This window comes from Equus quagga, chromosome 18 (genome assembly GCF_021613505.1).
Source record: "Equus quagga isolate Etosha38 chromosome 18, UCLA_HA_Equagga_1.0, whole genome shotgun sequence".
NCBI classification, from domain to species: domain Eukaryota; kingdom Metazoa; phylum Chordata; class Mammalia; order Perissodactyla; family Equidae; genus Equus; species Equus quagga.
Genome location: NC_060284.1, coordinates 43,631,075 through 43,653,015, shown reverse-complemented (window position 1 = coordinate 43,653,015; position 21,941 = coordinate 43,631,075). Strand labels below are relative to the sequence as shown.

Below are 21,941 nucleotides of genomic sequence, written 5' to 3'. Positions count from 1 at the left end.
AGAAGGGTGCAGTCTTGGAGGCAAGCATGAGGTCATGCCTGGCTCTGGGCCTGGGAGGCGGGTGAGGGGAGTGGTCTGGAGCAGAGGCTAAACTTAGAAACCTGTGGGTGGCTTCTCTGCCCCCTCCCACTGGCTATCCTCCCCCAGACATGGGGGCTGGGTTCCTCTCTAGTGGGGATGGGGAGATGGCCCTGGGCGGGGTGTGAGAGTCCCATCCTTCCCTGGGGGGGCCAGCTTGAGAGCTCAGGAAGCTGAGGCCAGGCGAGGAGACATGGAGGCTTTTGCATAGAATAAGGTTTTGTTTACAGAGTTTTTCTTCCTCCCCCTTCCCCCAATTGTTAGCAGCTTGATGTGTCATTCTCTCCAGCAGGGGAGGGGGTGGAATGGCTTGGGTTGTAAACTCCCTCCCCCAGCCTTCCGGTCCCTTGGAGGGGCAGCTTGGCTGGGTTCTGGTTCAGGGTCGGGAGGGCGATTAAGGCTTGGCTGGTGTGAGAAGGCCGCTGCGTGTCTTTAGAGCTCATTCCTCCACTCTGGCTCCACTTGCAGGGACAGGCCGCCGTCACCCTCCCTCTCCTGGGGGAGGTAGTCATGACTCTGGGGCCCTAGAAAGAAAGGAGGTGAGCTTTCTCTTCCTTACCTCCTCCCCTAGCCCTGTCCCTTACCTGGCCCACCCCGGCCCAGCCATACCTGAGGTAGAGGGGCTGAGCTTGCTCAGACCTTGGAGTAAGTTCTGTCCCTGTTGCAGGTCCAGTTTGGCAGGGAAGGGGCACCCGGTGTACCCCCCATTTTCTTTACAGAACTCCAGGAATCTGTGGGGAACACGGACATGCACACACACAGCTGCACAGGCCTGGATGAGGAGCATCAGAGGCCGGACGCTAAGCCTTGGTCCTGCTACAGCAGCCTTTGGGCAAGTTGCTTAACCTCTGACTGTCAGGTAACTTAAACGGGGTTATTATGAAGATGAACAGACCTGAGGATTAACTGAGCCACGAAGACTTGCTTAATGAAGATCCACCTGCCCTAGGCTGGGGGATGTGGCCACCAAGAAGGATTTACAAGGTGGGAATGCTCACGTTTTCCAGTCGGGGTCATGGCCCAGGAGGAGCGGGTTGCCCACCACGATGAGCAAGGCCTTTGCCCGGGTCACAGCCACGTTGAACCTCTGAAGGAAGAAGTGGTGGGGGTCACAGGAGGGAAGGGCCCCAAGGAAGGAAGAGCTCCAGTCACCCACCTGCCCTCAAACCTTGGGGTTCTTTAGGAAACCCAGGTTGAAGTCCAGATCCAGCTGCACAAAGCTCTGGCTGCTTCGCACGGTGGAGATGAGGATGACGCTCCGTTCTTGGCCTTGGAACTCTTCCACGGAGCCCACCTAGATGGGGGAGAGCCAAGGCATGAGCCCAAGGGCTCAAAGGGAACCAGAGGGACAAGCCCTGCCTCAGAGGGCTTCAGCTCCAAGGGGGTGTGGAGAAGTTCACGGAGTGAGTGAGTGTCCTGACCGGGGCAGGAAGGAGGACCGGAGGATGCCGAGGAAGCTGAAACCTGAAGGGTGAATCCAGTTAGAGCGGGAGGTGCAAAGTGATCTAACCAAAGAAAACAGGGTTGCAAAGAACGTGGAAACTCAGAGCAGTGTTTTTCAAACTTTCCCGAAGATAATCCCTAAGTACTTGTTAAAAATATACAACCAGACCCCCTGAATCAGAATTTCCAAGGGAGAGGCCTCTAAATCTTAAAGCCCGTTTTCAGCCCTGGCTGCAGACTAGATCACCTGAGGGGCTGTAAAAAGTACCAGCGCCCTGGCTCTGCTCCCAGACAGCTGTGTTAAGTGGTTGGGTGGGGCCCTGGCGCCCTGTACCGAAGGCTCTCCAGGTGATTCTTATCTGCAGCTGGGGCTGAGAACCACCACCTGAGACAAGAGTCAAGCTACTGACTGACTCAAAGGGTGGGAGAGGTGAGCGGGGACACTCATGACAGGTGGGACAAGTTGGAGAGTTTGGACTTTATCCTTAGGGCAAAGGCCTTAAACCAGCCTGATCGTAGGAATCATGTCGGGTGTTTTCTAAGCACGTAGGCTTCCTGATCCCATCCCAGACCTACAAGGCGGGAGCTCCAGAAGTGAGAGGCTTGGGTTCCGTCTCAGGCATCAGGGGTGGGGCGGGGACATTTGCTGGCCTGGAGCATCAGAGCAAGAGCCTGAGGTTGTCTCAGGAAGCAGAGAAGTGAGGGGCACAAGGCAGGAAGGGACTGTGAAAAAGCAGTTGAGTGTCACCTTCAAGTCCTTGATGTCATCCAATCCCCGAAGCTCCTTGTCAAGTTTGGTGATGCAATAACGGATTTTCTCCACCTGGAAGATGGGGACAGGTGCCTTTCTCTCATGCCATTACTCCAATGCAAGAGGGAGCCAGGCAGGAGGCCAGGGAGCTGGGGGCAAAAAGGGAGGGGGCCGCTGACATCTGAGCTCTTTTGAGATATGGGGCCAGCGGAGGCCTGAGCTCCTGGAACCTGCGCCTACTGGTCTGGCTACGAAGGAGGTACCATCTAGCGGGTCCCAACCCTGATGGGAACTGAGGGCCTGACCTGCTTCCGGTATGGGGAGATGACGCCCACGCTTCGGGGGCTCAGGCGGGCTTTGCCCTTCTTGGAGGAGGGGGCCAGGAGCAGCTTCAGGTAGGAAGTCACTGTGGCAGCCTCTTCGGGGTTGAAGAAGGACGGGCTATTGCCCTCACGCTCATCCTTGCCCATTACGCCATGAAAGATGATGGGAAAGCCCTGGACATGGGGTCAGGGGAAACCCTCAGCCGAACCTCCCTGCCTCCCTTCCCTCCCACCCCCAAACCCATCCAGGGAATGTGGGATCCCAGGCCAAGGTGACAGAGAGGGGCCTATAGCTTCTACCCAGAGGCCCCTCCTACCCCCTACCTTCCGTAGGAGGGAAGTTAGGGTCCAGGGGTGGGAGCCTGAGCCCCTGCCCTGCTCAGCCTCACCTGTCGAGGCAGACCCTCCCAGCGGCAGAAGCGCTCTCGGTCCACAACATCAGCACAGGCCTGCAGCTCCCCGTCATAATAGAGCCGGTTAGGAATGTCCAGGATGGTGGGGTGGGACCTGGTATGCAGAAGGAGGAAGGACGAGCAAGACCAGGGGCCCATTACTTCTGCCCTGCCCGCCCGGCCCCCGCTCTACCTGCTCTGGGCCCACACACATTATCCTCCTGCCCCGCTGCCCCCTGGATAGCAGACGCGTTCACCTCCAATGTCTGCTGTTAGGCACTGTAAACCACAGAAAGCAGAACCAAATGTGGTTCCCGAGAACATCTGGACCAAGAATTTCATAGACCAAGCACATTGAAAAGAAAAAAAAAAGGAAATTAGGGACCCACTCTCAGGTTTCACTTTTGCCAAGGAAGGATAGTACAAAAACAAGTACCATCTACTATCACCATTATTTGATGAGATAATGTGTTAAATCCAAAAATATAAGTAGTACTAATAATAGCTACATTTATTGAACTCTTAGTGGACTCATCTGAGGAACTAAGCACTTAGGAACCATCTGAGTATTTTAGATGTGTGAACTCATTGACTAAAGGAAGTACAGCTCTTAAAATTAGGTTTATGAAAAACTACATTGTGCCTGTTTTTCTCGTTTCTCTTTGGATTTCCTGGGAACTTCCTCTGGGACCAGACACATCCCAGTGTCTGACCATCCCCATACACAGACAAGCCAACTGCTCTAGAGGGAAGCCACTTGCTAAGTCACACAGCCAAAGAGTAGCAGTGACGGGGCTGGAGAGGAGACCTCCGACCTTCCAGTTTATAGTTTTTCTTCGTCACACAGCATCTGAGCAACAGGACTGCAGGAGGGAGCCTCCAGCCAGGGCTGCACAGAGGGTGTGAAGGCATGGGATTGCAGGAGAGGGGAGGGTGCAGGGTACCTGTAGTTGCGCAGCAGCTTGGTTATGAACTGGGGGTCGTAGCCGTCAGGGCCCTTCTTGTACAAGGCGTTGTAGGTGAGCAGCCGCTCCAGCAGTGAGTACCCCAGCCCATGCTTCTGGGTCAGTGGGGAACGCAGCACAGGCCCCAGCTGCCGAGGGTCTCCTGCCAGCACCAGCTGCCCTCCTGGATTGTCTGTTTCCTTGACTTCCATCAGCCCTGGGAGGCAAGGTAGGGTGGGGAGAAAGGTGTGGTGGGATGGCCCCGACCCCCACACAGGGTGGCACACCCACAGCCCACCTTGAGCCCCTCACCTGCTATGGCCACCAGACTCTCAGGCTCCATGGAGTGGCCAGCTTCATCGATGAAGATGTGTGTGAAGTGATCAATGGGAAACTGGGCCGAGACCAACCTGGGAGGTGTCAGGCCATGCAGGGTTCATACCCAGGTACCCAACTGCAATCTGAATGCTCATCCAAACTGCCCCTCACCCACCTCCCCAGGCACCATTCTTCCCCATCTCCCCAGCCTGCCCTTTACTTACACACGCCACTGAGACACACATACACACTTCCCACCTGCTGGCAGTGATGAGGGTGGTAATTAAGACACGATATTCCTGCAGCTTCTTCTTGGCGGGAAATACGTAGTCGCCCTTCCTTGCATCCCAGTTACAGCAGGGCTGTGATTGTGAAGGGAAAGGGGGAATCAGCTTGGCTCCACCCATTCTCACCCTGACTCTGGCTCTGGGGTCCCCAGGCAATTTTATTTACCTCTCTCTTTATACATGGGGAAACTGAAGCCCAGAGAGGGGTCCTAACCCACCCAAGGCCACACAACAAGTATCAGAATGCAGGTCTCCTAGTTTCCTGGCCCCAGTGACTACCCTGAGAGCCCTCACAGCATCCACCATCCCTTGCTCTTTGGCACTTCCCCAGGTACCTTGATGTCCTCAGGCACCATGCGGATGTCCCTGCTGGGGGCCAGGAGACGGTAGATGGAGCTGGGCAGGTGGACCCGGAGCCGCTGACAGAGGAGGTCAGCCCCCGAGTTGGACGGAGCGCAGGCCAGGATGTGGGCATCAGGCAGGTGCTTCACAACCTGGGGTGGGGATAAGCACAGTGGGAAGCAGATTCCTGGTCTCCAGACAGAGGGAGGGAGGGAGAGACTTGGGGGTGCCTCAGGCTGGTGCAGTATAGCATTTGCCTCCCCTAGCTGAGGGAGCTAGTGACACAAATGGCAAGTTCTGATCCACAGCCCCTTGCTAGTCCAAATAGCACTTTAATGCTGGAAAACTGCTGCAGTAAATATACAAGCCTACGATGACTGACTCATGAATGGTGACTCCAAGAGGCATGCAGTACACAACCTGTGCAACAATGCTCAACAGTCATACTGACCCTTGATGTTAGCTCAGGGACGTTCAGGAAGCTGGACAGAACCAGAAATCTGGGGACAACGGCTTGATCCCAGGGAAGTCAGAGTGTAGGCCCCAGGTCTTTGCTCATGACCCACCTGCTTGATGGCTTCCACTAAGGTGACAGTCTTGCCAGTGCCTGGAGGCCCAAAGATGATGTAAGGGGCTGGACGAGTGGTGCCCATAACAATGTGCTTCATGGCCTGTAGCTGCTCAGGGTTTGACTCCAGACTCCGGTCATACAGCCTGGCAAAGGGGCCAGGAACATGAAGTCATCCAGTGTCCCAGAGGCCTCCCCGACTCCATCCTCTATGCCACGCTCCAGGTAGCCCCAGAGCCCCCCTGCCCATAGTCTCACTTGAGCTTCACATCTGAGGGCAGCAGTGGGACCCCACGGGAGGCCACAGGAAAGAGCATGGGCCACAGCAGCCAGCGCCCCGTCAGCTCCAGGGCGCGATGCTGCACCCTCAGAGGCTGGCGGTTAAAGGTGAAGTTCACCTTGAAGGTCAGCCCATCCACAAAGCGGCTCAGGAGGCTTTGGGAAGGGAGAGAGGGGGAAGAGTTCCAGTTAGGTGGGTGGGCAATAAAAGGCCAGGACTCCCTCCATCTACCCCGACTCTACTCCCTCTTTCCAAGACCTCCACGCAATCCCTCCAGGAGAGGAAGCTGCCAAGGTATCTCAGGGTCCCCCTGAAGAAAAGCCTCTTGCCCCGTCCCTGGGGTTCCACTCATCTCAGGGAGAAAGACCCCCCCCTCCCCTGGCCTAAGAGGGGCATCTGTAGACCCTTCTGGCAGCTCAGGGTTTCCCCAACACCTACCTCATGGAAAAGCTCAGCTTGACACGGTCCAATTCTACCTTGTGTACAAAGCCCTTATAGGTGACGGGGTCCCCTTGGTGTGTCTCAGAGGATAAAAGGGCAAACAGGTGGTCCCCTCGTAGCACTGAAGGGCGGCTCTCGGTCACCCCGGGAACCTAGGGGGTATGAACACAAGCAAGCTTCTACCCCCTGGAGGGCCCAACCCCCAGGCTCTCCAGGCCTCCTCTGAGCGACAAGGACTGAAGCTCTACCCTTCGCCCCAAGACGCAGGGAGCTTTGCCTCTTTCCTCTCCCACCAGATAGCACAAGAGTCAGGGGACAAGGAAGGAGATAAGTCTGTCCAGGCTGCTCAGAGATGCTAAGCCCAGGAATCCCAGAAACCCTCCAGTGCACGATTTCAGGACGTGGAAGCCAGCTTTCCAGCCGGTTCAGTTGCCATCTTGGACAGCTCAATTCCTACTCTGCTTTTAAAATCTTTTTCAAAACTCAGTTCCTGCAGGAATCCTTCCCTGACATCCTCAAGCCGCCCCCCCCCCCCCCGCCCCCACTGGGTCCCTTCCTCAGCACTCAGTGTGCAGGATCCATTCTCATGTGTAATTCTGGGCTTATGTGTACACGTTCAACATCTGAGAGCTGGAAGGGGCTCTAAGAATTATCTAGTCCAGCTCTGTGCTTTTCAGATGAGGCGACTAAAACCGAGAGAGAGCAAGGGACTTGTGAAGGCCACACAGGCAGTGGTAGCAAGTCTGAACTAAAACTCAGGTCCTCCCCACTGCCTTGCTCTGCCACCTCTTTTGGGGCACGTTGCTAAGCCCTCTGGGGCAGGAACAACTTCGTCCTTCCTCTTGTTATGCCCTGCCCTCAGGAACAGTGTTCTGCCCATAGCCTGCGGGCTGGTGGCTGACCTGAGCCCACCTCCCCGCACACAATCCAAGCCCCAACCTCCAGTGTGAGCAGCCTGGGGTTCTGGTCTACAGGGTCCCAGGTCATGGGCACCGACTCCAGGTCATAGTGCCGGATGTCATGTTCCATCTGCAGCTCCTCCAGGTGCAGCAGCAGCCGGAGCTTCACCTCGTAGTTCCTCCACTTGAGGGCTGTCTCCAGCTGGGCCCTGGCAGTGATGGTTGGGCGGGTGGGAGGGGCAGGAACAGGAATAGGATGAGTCAGGTAACCCCCATGCCCAGGAGCATCCACCCTCTCCCATCCTCAGCTCTGGGACTATGAAAACATCAGGCATCAGGGAAGACTAGAAGGGCAGAGAAGTGGATGGCTCAAGGCCTCGAAGAAGACAGCCCTGGTTCTCACTCCCTTCCTCGAATGCCCCTGCCCTCTACCTCAGATCTGACTTGGCCATTTGCACTGTGGACCCTAGGGTCTGGAACATTCTCTCCCCAGATCCTCCTATGACATACACCCTCACCCCATTCAGATGTCATTCCCTGCTCAGACGTCATCTCCTCAAAGAGGCCAGGACTAACTGCCCTCAGTATGGCCCAACCCCTCACCCTGCTTTAGTTTTAGTGAGCTTCAGTTTACTTCTTCATAGCACTCATCATGACATGAAATTATAAGACAGATGCTCACTGCTCCCCACTAGGATGGACAAGGCCATGAGTGATTCACCTTGAACAGTGCCCGGAGCACAGTGCGTGCTCAGTAAGGGAATGAACGAACGGAGCATGGGAGGCCGAGGACAGAGGTTTCGGGGCAACGTGAAGAAGCCAGCAGGGAAGAGACAGATAAAGCAGCATGAGGGGTGCAGAGTGGTGGTACTTACTTGATCTCAGCAATCTCCTTTGGAGCAGTGAAGATACTTGTTCCCTGAAGAAGGGTGGGGAGCAGCTGCCGGAGGCGGGGTGGTGGGTAGTACGTCCCCAGCGCCATACTTAGCTCCAGGTCATAGCCCTTAGCGCTGCAGGGTGGGGAAGGAAAAGCTATCAGGAACACAGAGACCCCTCACCTTCAGAGACTCTGAGAAGGCCCCTCCCTGGAGGATACACAAGCCCTTCTACAAAACTATCATTGACAGGGGTCAGCAGCCTGGGCCCGAGGAGGCAGAACTCACTACCTCATGTGGCTGCTCGCTTCAAGGTTGGGCTGTTCTCATTTTTGGAAGCATTAAGAAAATATATATGTAATACATATATAGGAATAGAATACGTATATAAGCAATACATGTTCATTAGAGAAAAAACTCGAGAAAACAGGTAATAAATAAATGAGTAAATAAATAACATTCTCACCATCCAGGGATAACTGACATTAACTTTTTGGTAGGTAGTCTTCCAGACTTTTTTGTTGGTTTGTATTATATACACGTATTTTTTTTTTTTTTTGAGGAAGATCAGCCCTGAGCTAACTACTGCCAGTCCTCCTCTTTTTTTTTTTTTTTGCTGAGGAAGCCTGGTCCTGAGCTAACATCCGTGCCCATCTTCCTCTACTTTATATGTGGGACGCCTACCACAGCATGGCGTGCCAAGTGGTACCATGTCCGCACCCGGGATCTGAACCAGCGAACCCTGGGCCCCCGAGAAGTGGAACGTGCGAACTTAACCGCTGCGCCACTGGGCTGGCCCTATACACGTATTTTTAACAGCAAAAGCACAATGGTCTATAGCGTGCTTTTACAGTTCAGCATTTTGTAAACACCTAACCATATCAAGAGATGTCTACACATACTATTTGACTCCATTCATATGAAATTTCCAGAATAGGCAAATCTATAGGGACAGAAAGTAAATGAGTGGTTGCTTAGGGCTGGGAGGGAATGGGGAGCTAAAGGGTGGTGGGTAGTACGTCCCCACCTAGGTAGTACCCATTCTAGGGTAATGAAATGCTCTAACACGGATTGTGGTGAAGGTTGCACATATCTGTGAATATACTAAAAACCAACGCACTGCACACTTTAAATGAGTGAACTCTATGACATGTGAATTATCTCAAAATTGTTAAAAAAGAGAGAGATGTCTACCACGGGCTGCCTGACAATCCATCATACTGTCAAAAATGCTTAACATTTTTTCACACTGTCCTTGTATCTGCTGCCCAGAGGAGTTAAGAACTCGCCGTTAGGAAAGGGGGCTCCGGCCCCCAGCTCTGTGCTCTTCCCCAGGGCCCGCACGGTTGGGTTGGGGCCCCCCAGCCCCGACTGCGCTGGAGAGAGGAGTTACCGGTCAGGTCTCTCTCCTTCCTCTATCCGGTTGGTCACTACAGGGTTTCCAGTGATCCGAGTCCGCTTGAAGGGAGTCGTGGGCTTCAGTTGTGCTGCAAGGGGACTGTGGGCGACAGCAGCCAAGAAGCGGGCAATGTAGAAAGTGCCAGCTCCTTCTGAACCCGGTTCCCCGGGTCCCAGCAGCTCCCAGAGCACCGTGGCTGGGAAGTAGCCCACAAAGCTGGTCTGACAGTGGACATGGAGCTCATAGCATTCACCTGCAAGAGGATGGGTGAGTGAGCGGGGGGCAAGGAGGGAGCCTCCTCCCACCAGCCTCTCTACCCTGGATAACCCCCCCCAAATAGCCCCATCCCAAGCCAGGAGCCCAGAGGACAGCAATGGTAACCCTTCCTAGGGCAAGACCCTATCCACCAGAGGCCTTTTCCTTTGGAAACCCACTCACCGGGGCCCAGCGGGCAGGGCAGCTCCTGGTCTCCATTGTAGAAGGCAAACTGGGAGGTCCGGCAGAGTGGGAAGAGGTGGGTGAGGGTGACCGGCTGCGTTCCTCCGTTCCGAAGCCTCAGGGTCAGCACCTCCTTGCGGTTCAAATCCAGGCGGATAAGGAGCTGCCCATCTCGGGCTTCATGGGGCCCCTGGACTTCCACGTCCACCCCATGTTTCCCGTGAAGATACTCAGCCCTGGGGAGAGTGGGAGTCAAGGGCGGGGGCTGGGGCGGGAGGGGCCTGGACTGGAGGCAAGTTGCTTGGGGCAAGTTTTAGGCTGGGGAGGCTGGCAAAGTGCCAGCTGTGCTCAGGCAACCCACTCCCTCCCCCCAAACCAATTAGCTCCTTCCCTACCCTTCCCCCACTCCTTGAAGGAGGGGCCTTACCCCAAGCTGAGACAACACACTCTTTTCTCAGCCGGACAGCTTCCCCACACCCAGGCCCCTCTCTACACAACCCCCTCACACACATACACACCTGTCATAAAAGATCTTGGCTAGCAGTGACTTGTGGTGTTTGCTGATATCTGACCCCAGCTTCATTCTCCTCTTTTCTGGGAGCCACACGTCAGCCCAGCGGTCGAGTCTGAAGAACCTGACCCGTGTCTTGGTGACGTAGGCCAGATTTGCAAACTTCATTCCATACAGCATGGAGGAGAAGCCAGGGGCGGGGGTCCCAAAGCTGCCGGAAGCAGAGGAGACTGGGAAGTGAGGGAAGGCAGGGCGACATGTTGGGAAGGGCGTCTGAGGGTCACTCTGTGCTGGACACACCAGCCCTGCTGGGGAACAGGACAGGGCCCAGGGACAGAGACTCAGGCGAGGGATTGTAGGAATTTTTAATGTTTTAAGGGAAGGCAACGGGACTTTCCTAGACAAAATATGATTGTTTTAAGCAGCAGATTGTGGATTGTGCAATTCTGAGAAAAGCTCAATCATGGGCTGTTGATTTGGAAAGCTAAGGGAAGAGAGAGAAAGAAATGAAGATTTTTTGGGAAAACTATTGGGGACAGAAAAGATACAAATAACCCAGTGGAAAGAGCTAAAGCTAAGGGGAAGCTGAATTGTTGATTCGAAGGGGTGGAGCTGGGGGCCAGCCTGATGGTGCAGAGTGAGAGAGGGGTCACAGAGTACAGATGTCCAGGGTGTGTGGGCAAGGTGGCTGATCAGACAGCAGTTTCCACCTGAAGTCAAAGGGTGCAGGTGGAACCCAAGCAGGAAGGGAAAGGATCCTTCTCCAGAGATCAAATAGCTTGGCTTTGTGCCTAGAGAAGGTGAAGACAGGGAAAAGTGGTCAGAAGGACAATAACCGCAAGATTCAGCGCCTGGAATTCAGTTTAGTCAAGTCAACAAACACTTACAGAGACCTGTTATGTGCCAGACACTGCGCTAGATGCTGGGGGTTCAAAGAGGCAAAAGACTCAGACCTGCCTCAAGGAGCAGACTGAACATAGCAATTCCAGCAAGCTGCCGGGAGCACAGCAAAAAGGAGGCTTCCAGGCAGCCTGGGGACAGCGGCGGGTCTAGGAAGGCTTCCCCAGGAGACAGGGTCAGAATGGAGTCCTGAAGGACCAATGGGGGTCAGCCAGGTAGGGTGTGAGCTAAGGTGGGCGGATATGCAAGAACAAGTGCAAGGGGCTGGGGGGACTACCCACTCTGTCACTAGTGGGCCATCTCGGGTCACTTCATCTCTCAGAGCCTCGCTTTCCTCCCTATACAATGGGGCTAACTACAGACTTACCTCGTGGAGGTGCTGTGAGGATTACATGAGATGGACATTGCAGTGTCCACTTAGCCCAGTGCTTGGCACATAAGGAGATCTCAGTAAGAGATGCTAGGATTAGTATCACACACAGTCTGGTTGTACTAGAGTGAAAAGTGCAAGGAAGGGAGTGGCAGAGGGCAGCAGAGGTGGGCAGGGACCAGGTCACACATAGTTTTGTATGCCAGGTCCTAAAGCCTGGACTTGACCCTGAAGGCCAGCAGTCGTCCTCCTTTACTAACATCCAGGAGCCAGAGGACATCCCCATATGTGACATACTTCGTGGAAATATTCAAGATCTGGACTACTGACCACCCTCCCTCTTTCCTTTGTAGGGAATGAAAGCAGATGCTAGTTCCTAAGGGCCATGGTAATCCCTATATAACTATTAAAGCTAAATCAGCACGGTCACTCATGAGCATATAATAAGATCATTTACAGTTATGGACATCTCCCTGGTGCCCCCTGCCTGTAACTCTGCCCCTCTCCCTCACCCCGGGCCAATGAGAATGATACTATTTGGAAGACTTTGAATTGGCTCTCACTTGTTTTAAAAAGATAATAAATCATTTGAAAACATCATAGCAAATACTCAGTAAATGTTAGCTACTATTATTAGTATTTGTATTAGTAGTAAACAATAGTACTAACAGTAGCAGGAGGAGGAGGAGTAACAACTTACTTTCAGCCCGCCTCAGATGCTACACTGCGGTTACAGAACCACCAGGCGGTGGGTTTTAAGCAGGGGAGTGGCAAGATCAGATCTGCATTTCAGATCACTCTGGCATCAGGATTGGAGGATGGATTTGCTGGAGGCAAGACTGCAGGCAGGGAGACCAGTTAGAAGAAAGCCATTGTAATAGTCCAATTAAAAGGTGACTAGGGTCTGAACAAGGCTGTGGTAAGAATAGAAGAGGGGCTAGATCTGATAATATTTAGAGTATAAAATCAGCAGAATTTGGTGATTGACAAGAGGGGGAACGGAGGCTGGGCTTTGGGGACTATTTGGGGACTATACCTGAGACAGGAGGTAAAGGGAGGGGGGAGAGTAGGAGGGGAGGAGGGGGAGAAAGAGGTTGCTGGAGGGACTGACCATGACCTTTGGATTTGGACATGCTCAGTTTGAGACTCCTGTGTCCAGAGGCAGCTGGTTCCATGAGTCAGAAGCTGAGAACTCAGGCTAACGTCAAAGTAGAGCCTAATGTTCGGCAGTCCTCAGGTAGTAGTTACAACCATGAAAATGTCTGTGATCGCCCCAGGGAGTGTGAGCAGTCTGAGAACAGGCAGGGCCAGGACAAGCCAGGGAGGAAGAGAAAACAGAGAAGGAAATGCCCCCAGGAGAGGGAGGAGAATCAGGAAGAGTCTCAGAATCAGGTATCAGGCTCAAACGCCGCTGAGAGGCCCAGTCCTACAGGGACTGAAACCAGGAAGCCACCAGTAACTTTCACCAGGGCCCCTTGGTCAGTGAATTCCATGGATGGGGCACAAATTCAAATGCTGACAGAAGCCTGGCCCTGCAGGTGTCTTTGATACCTGTAGCCCTCTCAGGCACCTGTACAGTCCCATTTTTGAATCATTAGAGTAAGAAGGACTACACGCCCCTCATAACTACTATAAGAAAACAAATGCTGGGGTTGGCCCCTGGGCCATAGTGGTTAAGTTCAGGGTGCTCCATTTTGGCGGTGGGGGGTTCCTGAGTTTGGATCCTGGTAGGGACCTACACTACCCGTCAGCCATGCTGTGGCAGTGACCCACACACAAAATAGAGGAAGATTGGCACAGATATTAGCTCAGGGCAAACCTTCCTCAAGCAAAAAGAGGAAGATTGGCAACAGATAGTAGCTCAGGGCCAATCTTACTCAACAACAAGACAACAAGTGCAGGTGCCGTGAAATGCCGCAGAGCTCTGGGCTTGGTGCAGGGGAGGAATCAGGGCTCTGAAGGGACTGAACCATGCCGTTGAAAGGGATAACTGATGCTCATCTCCAGACAAATGCTCCTAGCAGGAAATGTAGGCCCAAGATAGCCAGATCTTCTGGGTTTTAGGAGAAGCCCGAATCAAAACATTAATGTGAAATCTGTCTTTAGAAACTTCTGTGTGGGTGCATGGGCAGGAGGAACTCAACTTTGCATGTTTTGTAACATCTACTGTGGGTGCTACCATCTAAGTATTTCTCAAAATTATTCCCCATATCTGTTACGACTACCCTAATTCACCTATCCCTGCCCTAAGGTGACAGCCATAATAAATATTCATATATATATTTTAAACCCACAAACTTAGTACATACTTGAGAAACAAGCCCCAATTCCTGTATTATACATCTAGTCACCTAGATTTCTAGGGAAAAAAGGCAGACAATTCAATTGAAAAATTGAATATTCAACTTAAAGAACAAATCCAGATGATCAAAGAAGTATGAAAAGATCTCCAAAAGTAGAGAAACGCAAATTAAAGTAAAAATGAAATATTTTGTTTGTTAGACTGACAAAATGGAAAATAGTCACAACATGCATTGCTGTTATGTATATCTGGAAAAGTGAACTCTCATACATTGCTGGTAGAAAGGTGAAGTGTATTACAATCTTTTGGAAAACAATCTGCAAACATCTGCTAACATTTGAAATACAGGTATCCTTTAACTCAGGAATCTCATTCTTGGGAACATATCCCATGGAAAGGAAAGTACCAATGTGTAAGGACATACATGCAAGGATGCTTCTGCAGTCATTCACAGTAGCCAAGAACTGGAAACAAAACAAATACCCATCGAGAGAGAGGGCTGAATAAATTCTAAACACCTGTACCATGGAATATTATACAGCCATCAAAAAGAACGCATCACACCCACCTGAATGGCTAAAATTTAAAAGGCTGACAACACCAAACGTTGACAAGGATATGGAAACACCAGAATGCTCACGTGTTGTTGGTCAGAATATAAAATGGTACAATCACTTTGGAAAAAGGTTCGATAGTTTCTTGTAAAACTAAATATATATTGTAATGTTCTGACTTTTAATGAAAAGAATACTATATTATAATTGCAATAAAAATTCATTAAAAAACAGTGCAACTCTAATACCTGGTGTAGACCCAGTGCTGGTATTTATTCAATAAATACTTGCTGGTAGAATGGGTGAAAGTAATATCAAAGTCACTCTAGATTGTTGTTTTATAGACAAAAAAGATGACAATGCAAACACTGAACTGCTGGCTGACATATAGCCCCACCGTGCAATGGCCTGGAATGTTAGGTGTCAGGTAACATACCTGTCCAACTTGCACTATATAGATAAAGGAAGGAAGGAAGTGGAAGGGAACTAAAATGTATGAAGGCATGGTCACACTACTTTCAGATGGCTGTGTACATTTGGAGTCATTAGTTGTAGGCAACAGAATAAATTATGGATGATTTAAGTGAGAAGAGCTTAATTAAAACTGCTGAGAGGTTTGAAGAAGGCAGCTCAGAAAACCGGCAGGAAGTAAGGAAGGCTGAGCAGTCTAAACCCCAGACAAGATCACAGCAGACCAGTCCAGAAGACTCGGCTGCTGCCACCGAAAAGAGGTTAAGCACTCTGCCCAAGATTAAAAATAAATAAGTAAATACCCCCTGACCCAGCAATTAGACCCCTAGGGATATCCCCAAGAGAAATGAAAACATATGTCCACAAAGCGACTTGTGCAAGAATCTTCATGGCAATTTTATTCATAATAGCCCCAAACTGAAAACCGTGTCCGTGAACAGGAGAACAGATAAACAAACTGTGATTTGTATTCATACAAGGAATACTACACAGTGATAAAAAGAAACTACTGATGCACACTACAACACGGATGAATCTCAAAAACGTTACGTCAAGTGAAAGATGCCTTACTGAAAGAGTGCGTGCTATTTGAGAACAGGTACTCTCTCTGAAAAAAGCAGAGCACTGGTTGCTTTTGGGTGCTCAGGGTGAGGACTGACTAGGAAAGGAGATAAGGGAACTTTCTGGGGTGATGTCACGTTCTGTATCTTAACAGGGGGTTGCACACAGGCATATGAATTCGTTAAAATTCATAGAATGGTACACTTAAAATGTGTCCATTTCATTATATGTAAATTTTACTTAAAAAAAAAGAATCGTAAACAAATTTTGAACTCCTATAGTTAATGATAATCATGCTGAAGCGTTTAGGGGTTAACTGCACTGATACCTGCAACTTACTTTGAAATGCATCAAAAAATTACGATGGCTGGAGGGATGGATCGATGAGCAGACGTATAAAATGCTAATTAACAAATCTAGGTAAGGGTGTAATATGGGTGTTCACTGTACAATTATTTCAACTTTTCTTTATGTTTGAAATCTGTCACCATAAAATATTGGGGAAAACCCCCAATGCATTTGACGGTCAGGAGTGATTTCCACGACATATTTTCGAGTAAGAAAATTGAGATGTAGAAAATGTGCGTAACATGATCTCTTTTCTAATAAAATAACAACTAAAAAGATACCCTGGTTGATATCATGAATTCCTGAGCATGGGGCAGAACAAGGAAATGGAGGTGGGACGCTGATATGGGGAGGGTCCATAATAAAAAAAAGGTCTATTATAATGATCCCATGTGGGTAAATTTACATTGTGTGATGGAAGTATCACGCATAAGGAGAGAGACGGATGAAAGGGTGGTCACCAAAAGTACTAAAAAACATTTAAACAAGACAAACATCTAACATAAAATATTAAGGACCCCCACTCACTCACTCCCAACTACCTGTTTAAGCGCTTGATGTATATTTTTCCACTTTCTTCTATGCACACAAAAACATTTTTTAAGCATACATATTTTTTATATTACACATACTATTCTGCAACAGAGTGCTTTCACCACCATGGATATCCTTTCATCACAACATTTTATCAAGCCACTTCGCTCTTTTGAATGGCTATAAAGGATAGCACAGTTTGAATGCACTGTGGTAGGCAGGCTAACTACAATTTTTGCCTACTGTATTTCAAATGTTATAATAACCATCTTGCACAAAAACTGTTTACTATAGGTGATATATGGGACAAATGCCTTGAAGTAGAACTTCTTCCGGGCCAAAGAGAAGGAATCTTTACAACTTTAGTAAGTTCTGCCAAACTGTCCTGTAAATAGGTTGTACAGACTTACAGTCTCACTAACAAGGATTTGAGAAAACTCCTTTTCTTAGACACTTAACATCAGAAACCTCCAATCTTTTAAATTTCTGACAATCTGAAAAGCAAAAAATGTTATCTTGTTTAAATTTGCACTTCCCTGATCTCTAATACAGTGGAGGATCTTTCCTTCTGTTTATTAGTCATTCTATTTCTTCTGTGAACTGCCTGATCATATTTTTCTAAGCCCTATGAACTGCTGGTTTTCCTCTTCACACCCCTGTCCCGGTCCATCCCCTAAATCAGCAGGAGTTATTATCACACACAAATCAGGGCCGGTCCCTCAATTTATGACTCCACAGTCAACAGGATTAAGTCCTCTACTTGGATCCTCCCACATTAACAATGATAACGCAACGACAACAACACCATCAACAACAACAATAGAGAACATTTATTGAGCACTTACTGTGTGCTGTTCTAAGTACCTACATGCGTTATCTCATTTAAACCTCATGACAACCCTTTGAGGTAGCAATTATCATCACCCCATTTTACAGAAGAACCTGAGGCACAGGTCCACACTCCACACGGGGCCTCTAGTCAATTCATCCTTCACGGCACCTCAGCCATTCCCAGCTACTTGTACCACTGCACTCCCTTCCAGACTTCTGCTGCTGTGGACATCCTTGGTCTGTAATGCCCTGCCCTTGGCCTCTGTTATTTGTTGGGTGAACGATGACTAATCTTTTTAGACCAAGGAAAGACTAATAGCTGGAAGAATGGTTATTCAGAACAGAATATCAGATTTGGAAGTGATCTTAAAAGGACATCTAGTTCTGTGTGTTACAAACTGTGGGTTGCAACTCTCATTAGTGGGTCAAGACCAGGATTTTTATAAAATTGAAGTAAAATAGAATAAAAAATATCAGAGGGCAGGGAGTGAGGTTAAGATTGTTTCAAGGACACATATTGTTCTGTGAAAGCTGTGTATACCAGACCCCAGAGTAAAATGTAGTTTTTTTTTACCGTGGATAGGGGTCCAACCACCAAGCCATTCTCCACCCGGAAGCCAGGATGATCTTTCTAAAACCCTGATTCTGTCAGTCTCCTACTTTCAAACTGTCTGTGCTTCCCTATTCTGTTAAGGTTAAAAAACAAAACTAACCAAAAAAACCCCACAATACCTCTCCACCACCCACAAGGACCTGCCCAATCCAGCCCCTGCCTCCCTGTGGCCTCATGTCACCGGGTTCTCCCCAAGCCTTTGAAGGTTCTACTCCCTTTGTCTGGAGTGCTCTCTCCTTGCCTCTTACATCTGCTAACTCCTGTTTATCCTTCAAGATTCTGTTCAAATTTCACTTTCTCTCACAAACCCTTGATTCCCAGACTAGGTCAGATGTCCAAGATACACACTTGCAACGCACGCTGGCCTTTTTCTTACAAGCCCTTATCACAACAGTAATTAAATACTTACTTACTTGCCGCCTCCTGAAGACAGTTAGGCTCCTTCTGTGTATCTGCAGCAACTCCCAAAGCAAGAATAGTCTTCTCTCAGAAACTTTTCACGACACCAGTCCTTACTTCACACAACAGACTCCTAGCCATCACTGTACTAATGACAGCTACTACTTCCAAAGCCCGCACAATATGCTACTCAGGGTAAATCCTTTACCTACAATAGCTCATTTTGGCCCCATACAACCCTGAGAGAAAGGCATTATTTTACACACTTAACAGTTAGGAAAATTTAGATAGTTGTTCAAAATCAAATGCAACTAGCAAGTGGCAGAGCCGGGATTTTAACTCCAGTTGTCTAAACACTATACTAGCACCGGCAGAACTGTATTACATGTTTGTCTACACATCTGCCACTCCCTACTAGACTACACCCTTTAGAGGCAGGAACCAAGGCACAGGCTCATAGTGAGCCTCATTCAATATGTTTGCTAAATGAATAACAAGAACTGAGAAAAGGCAAGAGTTGGGAGCAGAGCATCTCATCACATCATAAAATAACCTAGTTGGAAGGGCCCTATCCCTGCCAGTGTAGGAATCTCCTTGGCATTCTTGACAGAGGGTGACTTGCTATACCTCCCCTACAGCCTATTCTTTTGTAGCTCAACTCTTTACTAATTCAATTAGATTCTGCAAGCATTTATTGAGCATCTACTACCTACAAGGCTCTATGATGAGGACTGAGGGCAGGTGCAACCATGATGAAAAGCCTGTCTGTGCCTTCAGAGGATCTGACAGGCTGGTGGGGGAAGACAGCTCCGTACTAGCTCTAACACAAGGCCGAGTGTAACTGGGCCATAACCAGGGTGTGAAGAATGAGCTAGAAGAGCCCAGAGGAAGAAGCAATGAATTCCCATTGGGAGGATGACGTCACAGCATTCCAGCCTGGGTTTAAAGGATGCATAAGCAATTTCTCTCTAATCAGAATTAGAAATCTCCTCCACCCGAAGGACGGAGCATGAGGGGGCATGTTCAGAGAATCTAGTTCTGCCTTCTGGAATGACACGGAAGTACAGTGTCTCCACCAGGACAGTCTTTAAAATATTCAAAGATAACTACCTTGTCCTCTCCAATTTTTCCTCTTTTTAGGGCAACATTTCTTCGTTTCTTTGACTAGATCTCAGGACAGAACATGGATCAACACAGAAGCCTTTCCTTCTCCTCCAAATACTAAAACTACATCCTTCAAGGCCAAGGTCAATGCCACCTTTTCCATTGAATTTCCTAATAATTACAGGGGAGCGGTATCTTACTTGCAGGAAAAACAAGTGCATACAGAAAAAATTACTTTTGAAAACCTCTTAAATTCACCCATAATGTACAGTATATTTGGTGTTCTGTGTGTAATCTCACATAGCTTGTTTTTCCCCAGTATTGGGACATAGTGTGTATCTTTGCTTTAGAGCTGACAAACTCCTCCTGACCAAATTTAAGTCCGGCCCCTCCAAACCCTCTTCTTGATTGGGTCTCAACTTTGCCTCCCCGCCCCTGCCCACCCATCTCTGGCCAGCCTAGCACAGTCTCAGCAAGAATCCTGCTGTCAGTTGTGTTAAGAATCCCGGACCCTTGATATCTTACCAAATTCCTCATCCCATACCTTTCATATGTAAATCCTTAACCTTGCCTTTAGCCAGAATCCCTCTACTCTTCATGTCTCCTCTTGGTAATTTTCTATCCACTGACGTCCTTGTTCTGCTCCTTGGCTATAAATTCCCAGCTGTCTTTGCTGTATTTAAAGTTCAGCTAGATCTCTCTCCGCTATTGCAATAGTCTCGATGAAAGTCTTCCTTACAGTTTTAACAAGTGTCAGGATAATAATTTCTTTAGCAGAGCCAAAAGAAGTAGTTGACTTGTGTTTAGTGCCATGTTGTACTCATTTTTTGTGGACACAGCTGAATTCACATATGTGAAGTGTTGATGATGTGAACTCAGTGGTGTCTGCTTTATGTTCCTCCAGCATTTTTCTTATTATCTCTATTATAATCTTCATTTTATTTACGATTTATTCTAGTATCTTGGATGCATGTATATTGTATGCACATCATAGTCTCTACTGTTCCCCAGGGATTGTGTATTTTTCATCTTTCTATTCCCCATGGAGCCCAGCACAGTGGGGGAGCATAAAACAGATCTCATCTTTGCCCCTTCTTCAGATGGTGCTCAAGCCTGTTAATGCCCCTCTTAAAATGTGACACTCATTATTAAAAACAATAATCCAGATACGATCTGGTCAATATGGAGAGTCACTACCTCCTTCCCAACCCCAAACCACACTGTTAATACAGTCTAATGCTCCTTTCCTCTGGCAGCAGCCATACTGGCCTTTTCGTCTGCGAAAACCCAGTCTTTTTCAGGAGGTCTGTGGTTAAGCCTAAAGTCCCACCACGCTGTATTTATTTGTATGTCTTTACATTTACTCATGTTAAATTGTTTCTTGGTTTTCGGCCCAAGGCTGCAGCCTGCTGACAGAGGTGTTTTTAAAGCACAATTCCGTGGTTTGACAGAGGGAAGTCTCTTTTTTACTTGGATGGTAACAGGAAAGGGGGGTGACAAGGGGCCTCCAGGATCCTGGTCCTGGCCCTGGGTCTCCATGGAGAAGCCACAGGTGTTAACGGAGGTTTGGTACGCATGTAGTTCGTGCCTTTTTCTTCTTTGCCGAATGCCCTGAGATTCTCCCTCCCACACTAGGTCTCTTAGCTCTCTGGGATAGCGGCCCCCGAAGATGCAGCCCATCCAAAAGGGGGCGGGGGTCCCGGGAAGCCCAAGCCCGGGCTCGGCGCCTCCAGCAGGCAGCTCCCTCCCTGCGCTCCCGCGCCGCCCGGGCCCCCTCCCGGGCTCCCCTCCCCCACGCCCAGCGCCGCCCCAGCCCCCGCCAGCGGCGCGTGGGCGCAGGACGCGGCTCCCGGCCTGGGGCCGCAGGGAGCGGACTGCCCGCGAGGCTACCCGCGGGGACTCGGCGCAGGGGCCCGGCCGGGGCAGAGCGGGCGGGCTCCGGGCGGCGCTGGCGGGGCGTGGGCACGGCGCGGGAGGGGAGGTCTGCGCCGCCCCGGGACCGGGCTGAGCCACTGGGGGAGCTGCCTCCTTCCGCGCCCCGGGGCGGGAAAGGTGGCCCCGCCGCGGGGGTCTTGGCGGCGCGCTGGGCCCACGATTCTGGGCCAGGGAGTGGGCCGGCCCGTACCTGGTCTTGAAGTCCCGATTATAAATGGTCCGCAGCCGCTCGCGATCTGTCTCCATGTCCAGTCCCCGAACGACCAGGAAACTCTCGAAGCATTGGCCCGTCTCCCGGAGCTGCCGGCAGCTGAACTTACTGGGCATCGCGGCGGCGGCTGCGGCCCAGGCAGGAGGGTTGGTGGAAATGAAACTGAAAGTCGCCGCCGCAGCTAGAAGTTAGCGGCCCTCGGATGCGGCTGCAGCAAGGGGGGAACCCCCTAACTCTGACCCCTGATCCTGCAGGATCCCTTCTCCCTACCACGCTTCCCACCTCCGTTCTTTTCCTACCTGAGCCTTCCCTTCGATCTCTTCGTCCTATCCCCTCCCCCTCTTCCCATTAACTCTTTCCTCAGGAGCCTGACCCCTCCCTCAGGGCCCTCCCCTTACCCCAAGCTCCCTCCCCTGGCTTCAAGCCAGAATCAGAACGTGGCTACCGCCTGGGGCCCCCGAACAGTCCAGGAGGACTTCCGAGGCTCAGCTAGGGCTACTCCCACGCCCAACCCCCAGA

The 21,941-nt window shown here is 50.2% G+C and overlaps 1 protein-coding gene across 2 annotated transcripts; it reads right to left on the bottom strand.

Annotated features, from left to right (window-relative positions):
• Window positions 1-268: 268 nt before the first annotated feature.
• MOV10 (Mov10 RISC complex RNA helicase) lies at window positions 269-21,941 on the bottom strand. Of its 2 annotated transcripts, XM_046645456.1 has the most exons (21): window positions 21,402-21,532; window positions 12,260-12,398; window positions 10,297-10,500; window positions 9,779-10,014; window positions 9,335-9,593; window positions 7,942-8,076; window positions 7,107-7,275; window positions 6,165-6,319; window positions 5,705-5,881; window positions 5,445-5,592; window positions 4,872-5,030; window positions 4,508-4,611; window positions 4,244-4,341; window positions 3,932-4,148; window positions 2,985-3,102; window positions 2,578-2,769; window positions 2,270-2,344; window positions 1,247-1,372; window positions 1,077-1,165; window positions 688-809; window positions 269-602 (listed from the first exon to the last, which is right to left on the bottom strand). In XM_046645456.1, exons 3-21 carry the CDS (start codon window positions 10,467-10,469, stop codon window positions 511-513), a joined length of 2,844 nt encoding a protein of 947 aa, XP_046501412.1. In that variant the 5' UTR covers window positions 10,470-10,500; window positions 12,260-12,398; window positions 21,402-21,532; the 3' UTR covers window positions 269-510. The 2 variants fall into 2 exon arrangements, with proteins under 2 accessions (XP_046501412.1, XP_046501411.1); XM_046645455.1 differs by lacking the exon at window positions 12,260-12,398 and having other exon boundaries at window positions 21,402-21,941.

Excerpts from the sequence above, each read along its gene's own strand:
- MOV10 (XM_046645455.1), bottom strand. The coding sequence starts at position 21,538 with ATGCCCAGTAAGTTCAGCTGCCGGCAGCTCCGGGAGACGGGCCAATGC. Across the intron at positions 5,593-5,704 it reads CCCTCAGATGTGAAGCTCAA|GCTGTATGACCGGAGTCTGG; the intron begins GTGAGACTATGG and ends CCCCTTTGCCAG. Across the intron at positions 3,103-3,931 it reads AAGCTGCTGCGCAACTACAG|GTCCCACCCCACCATCCTGG; the intron begins GTACCCTGCACC and ends TCTGCATACCAG.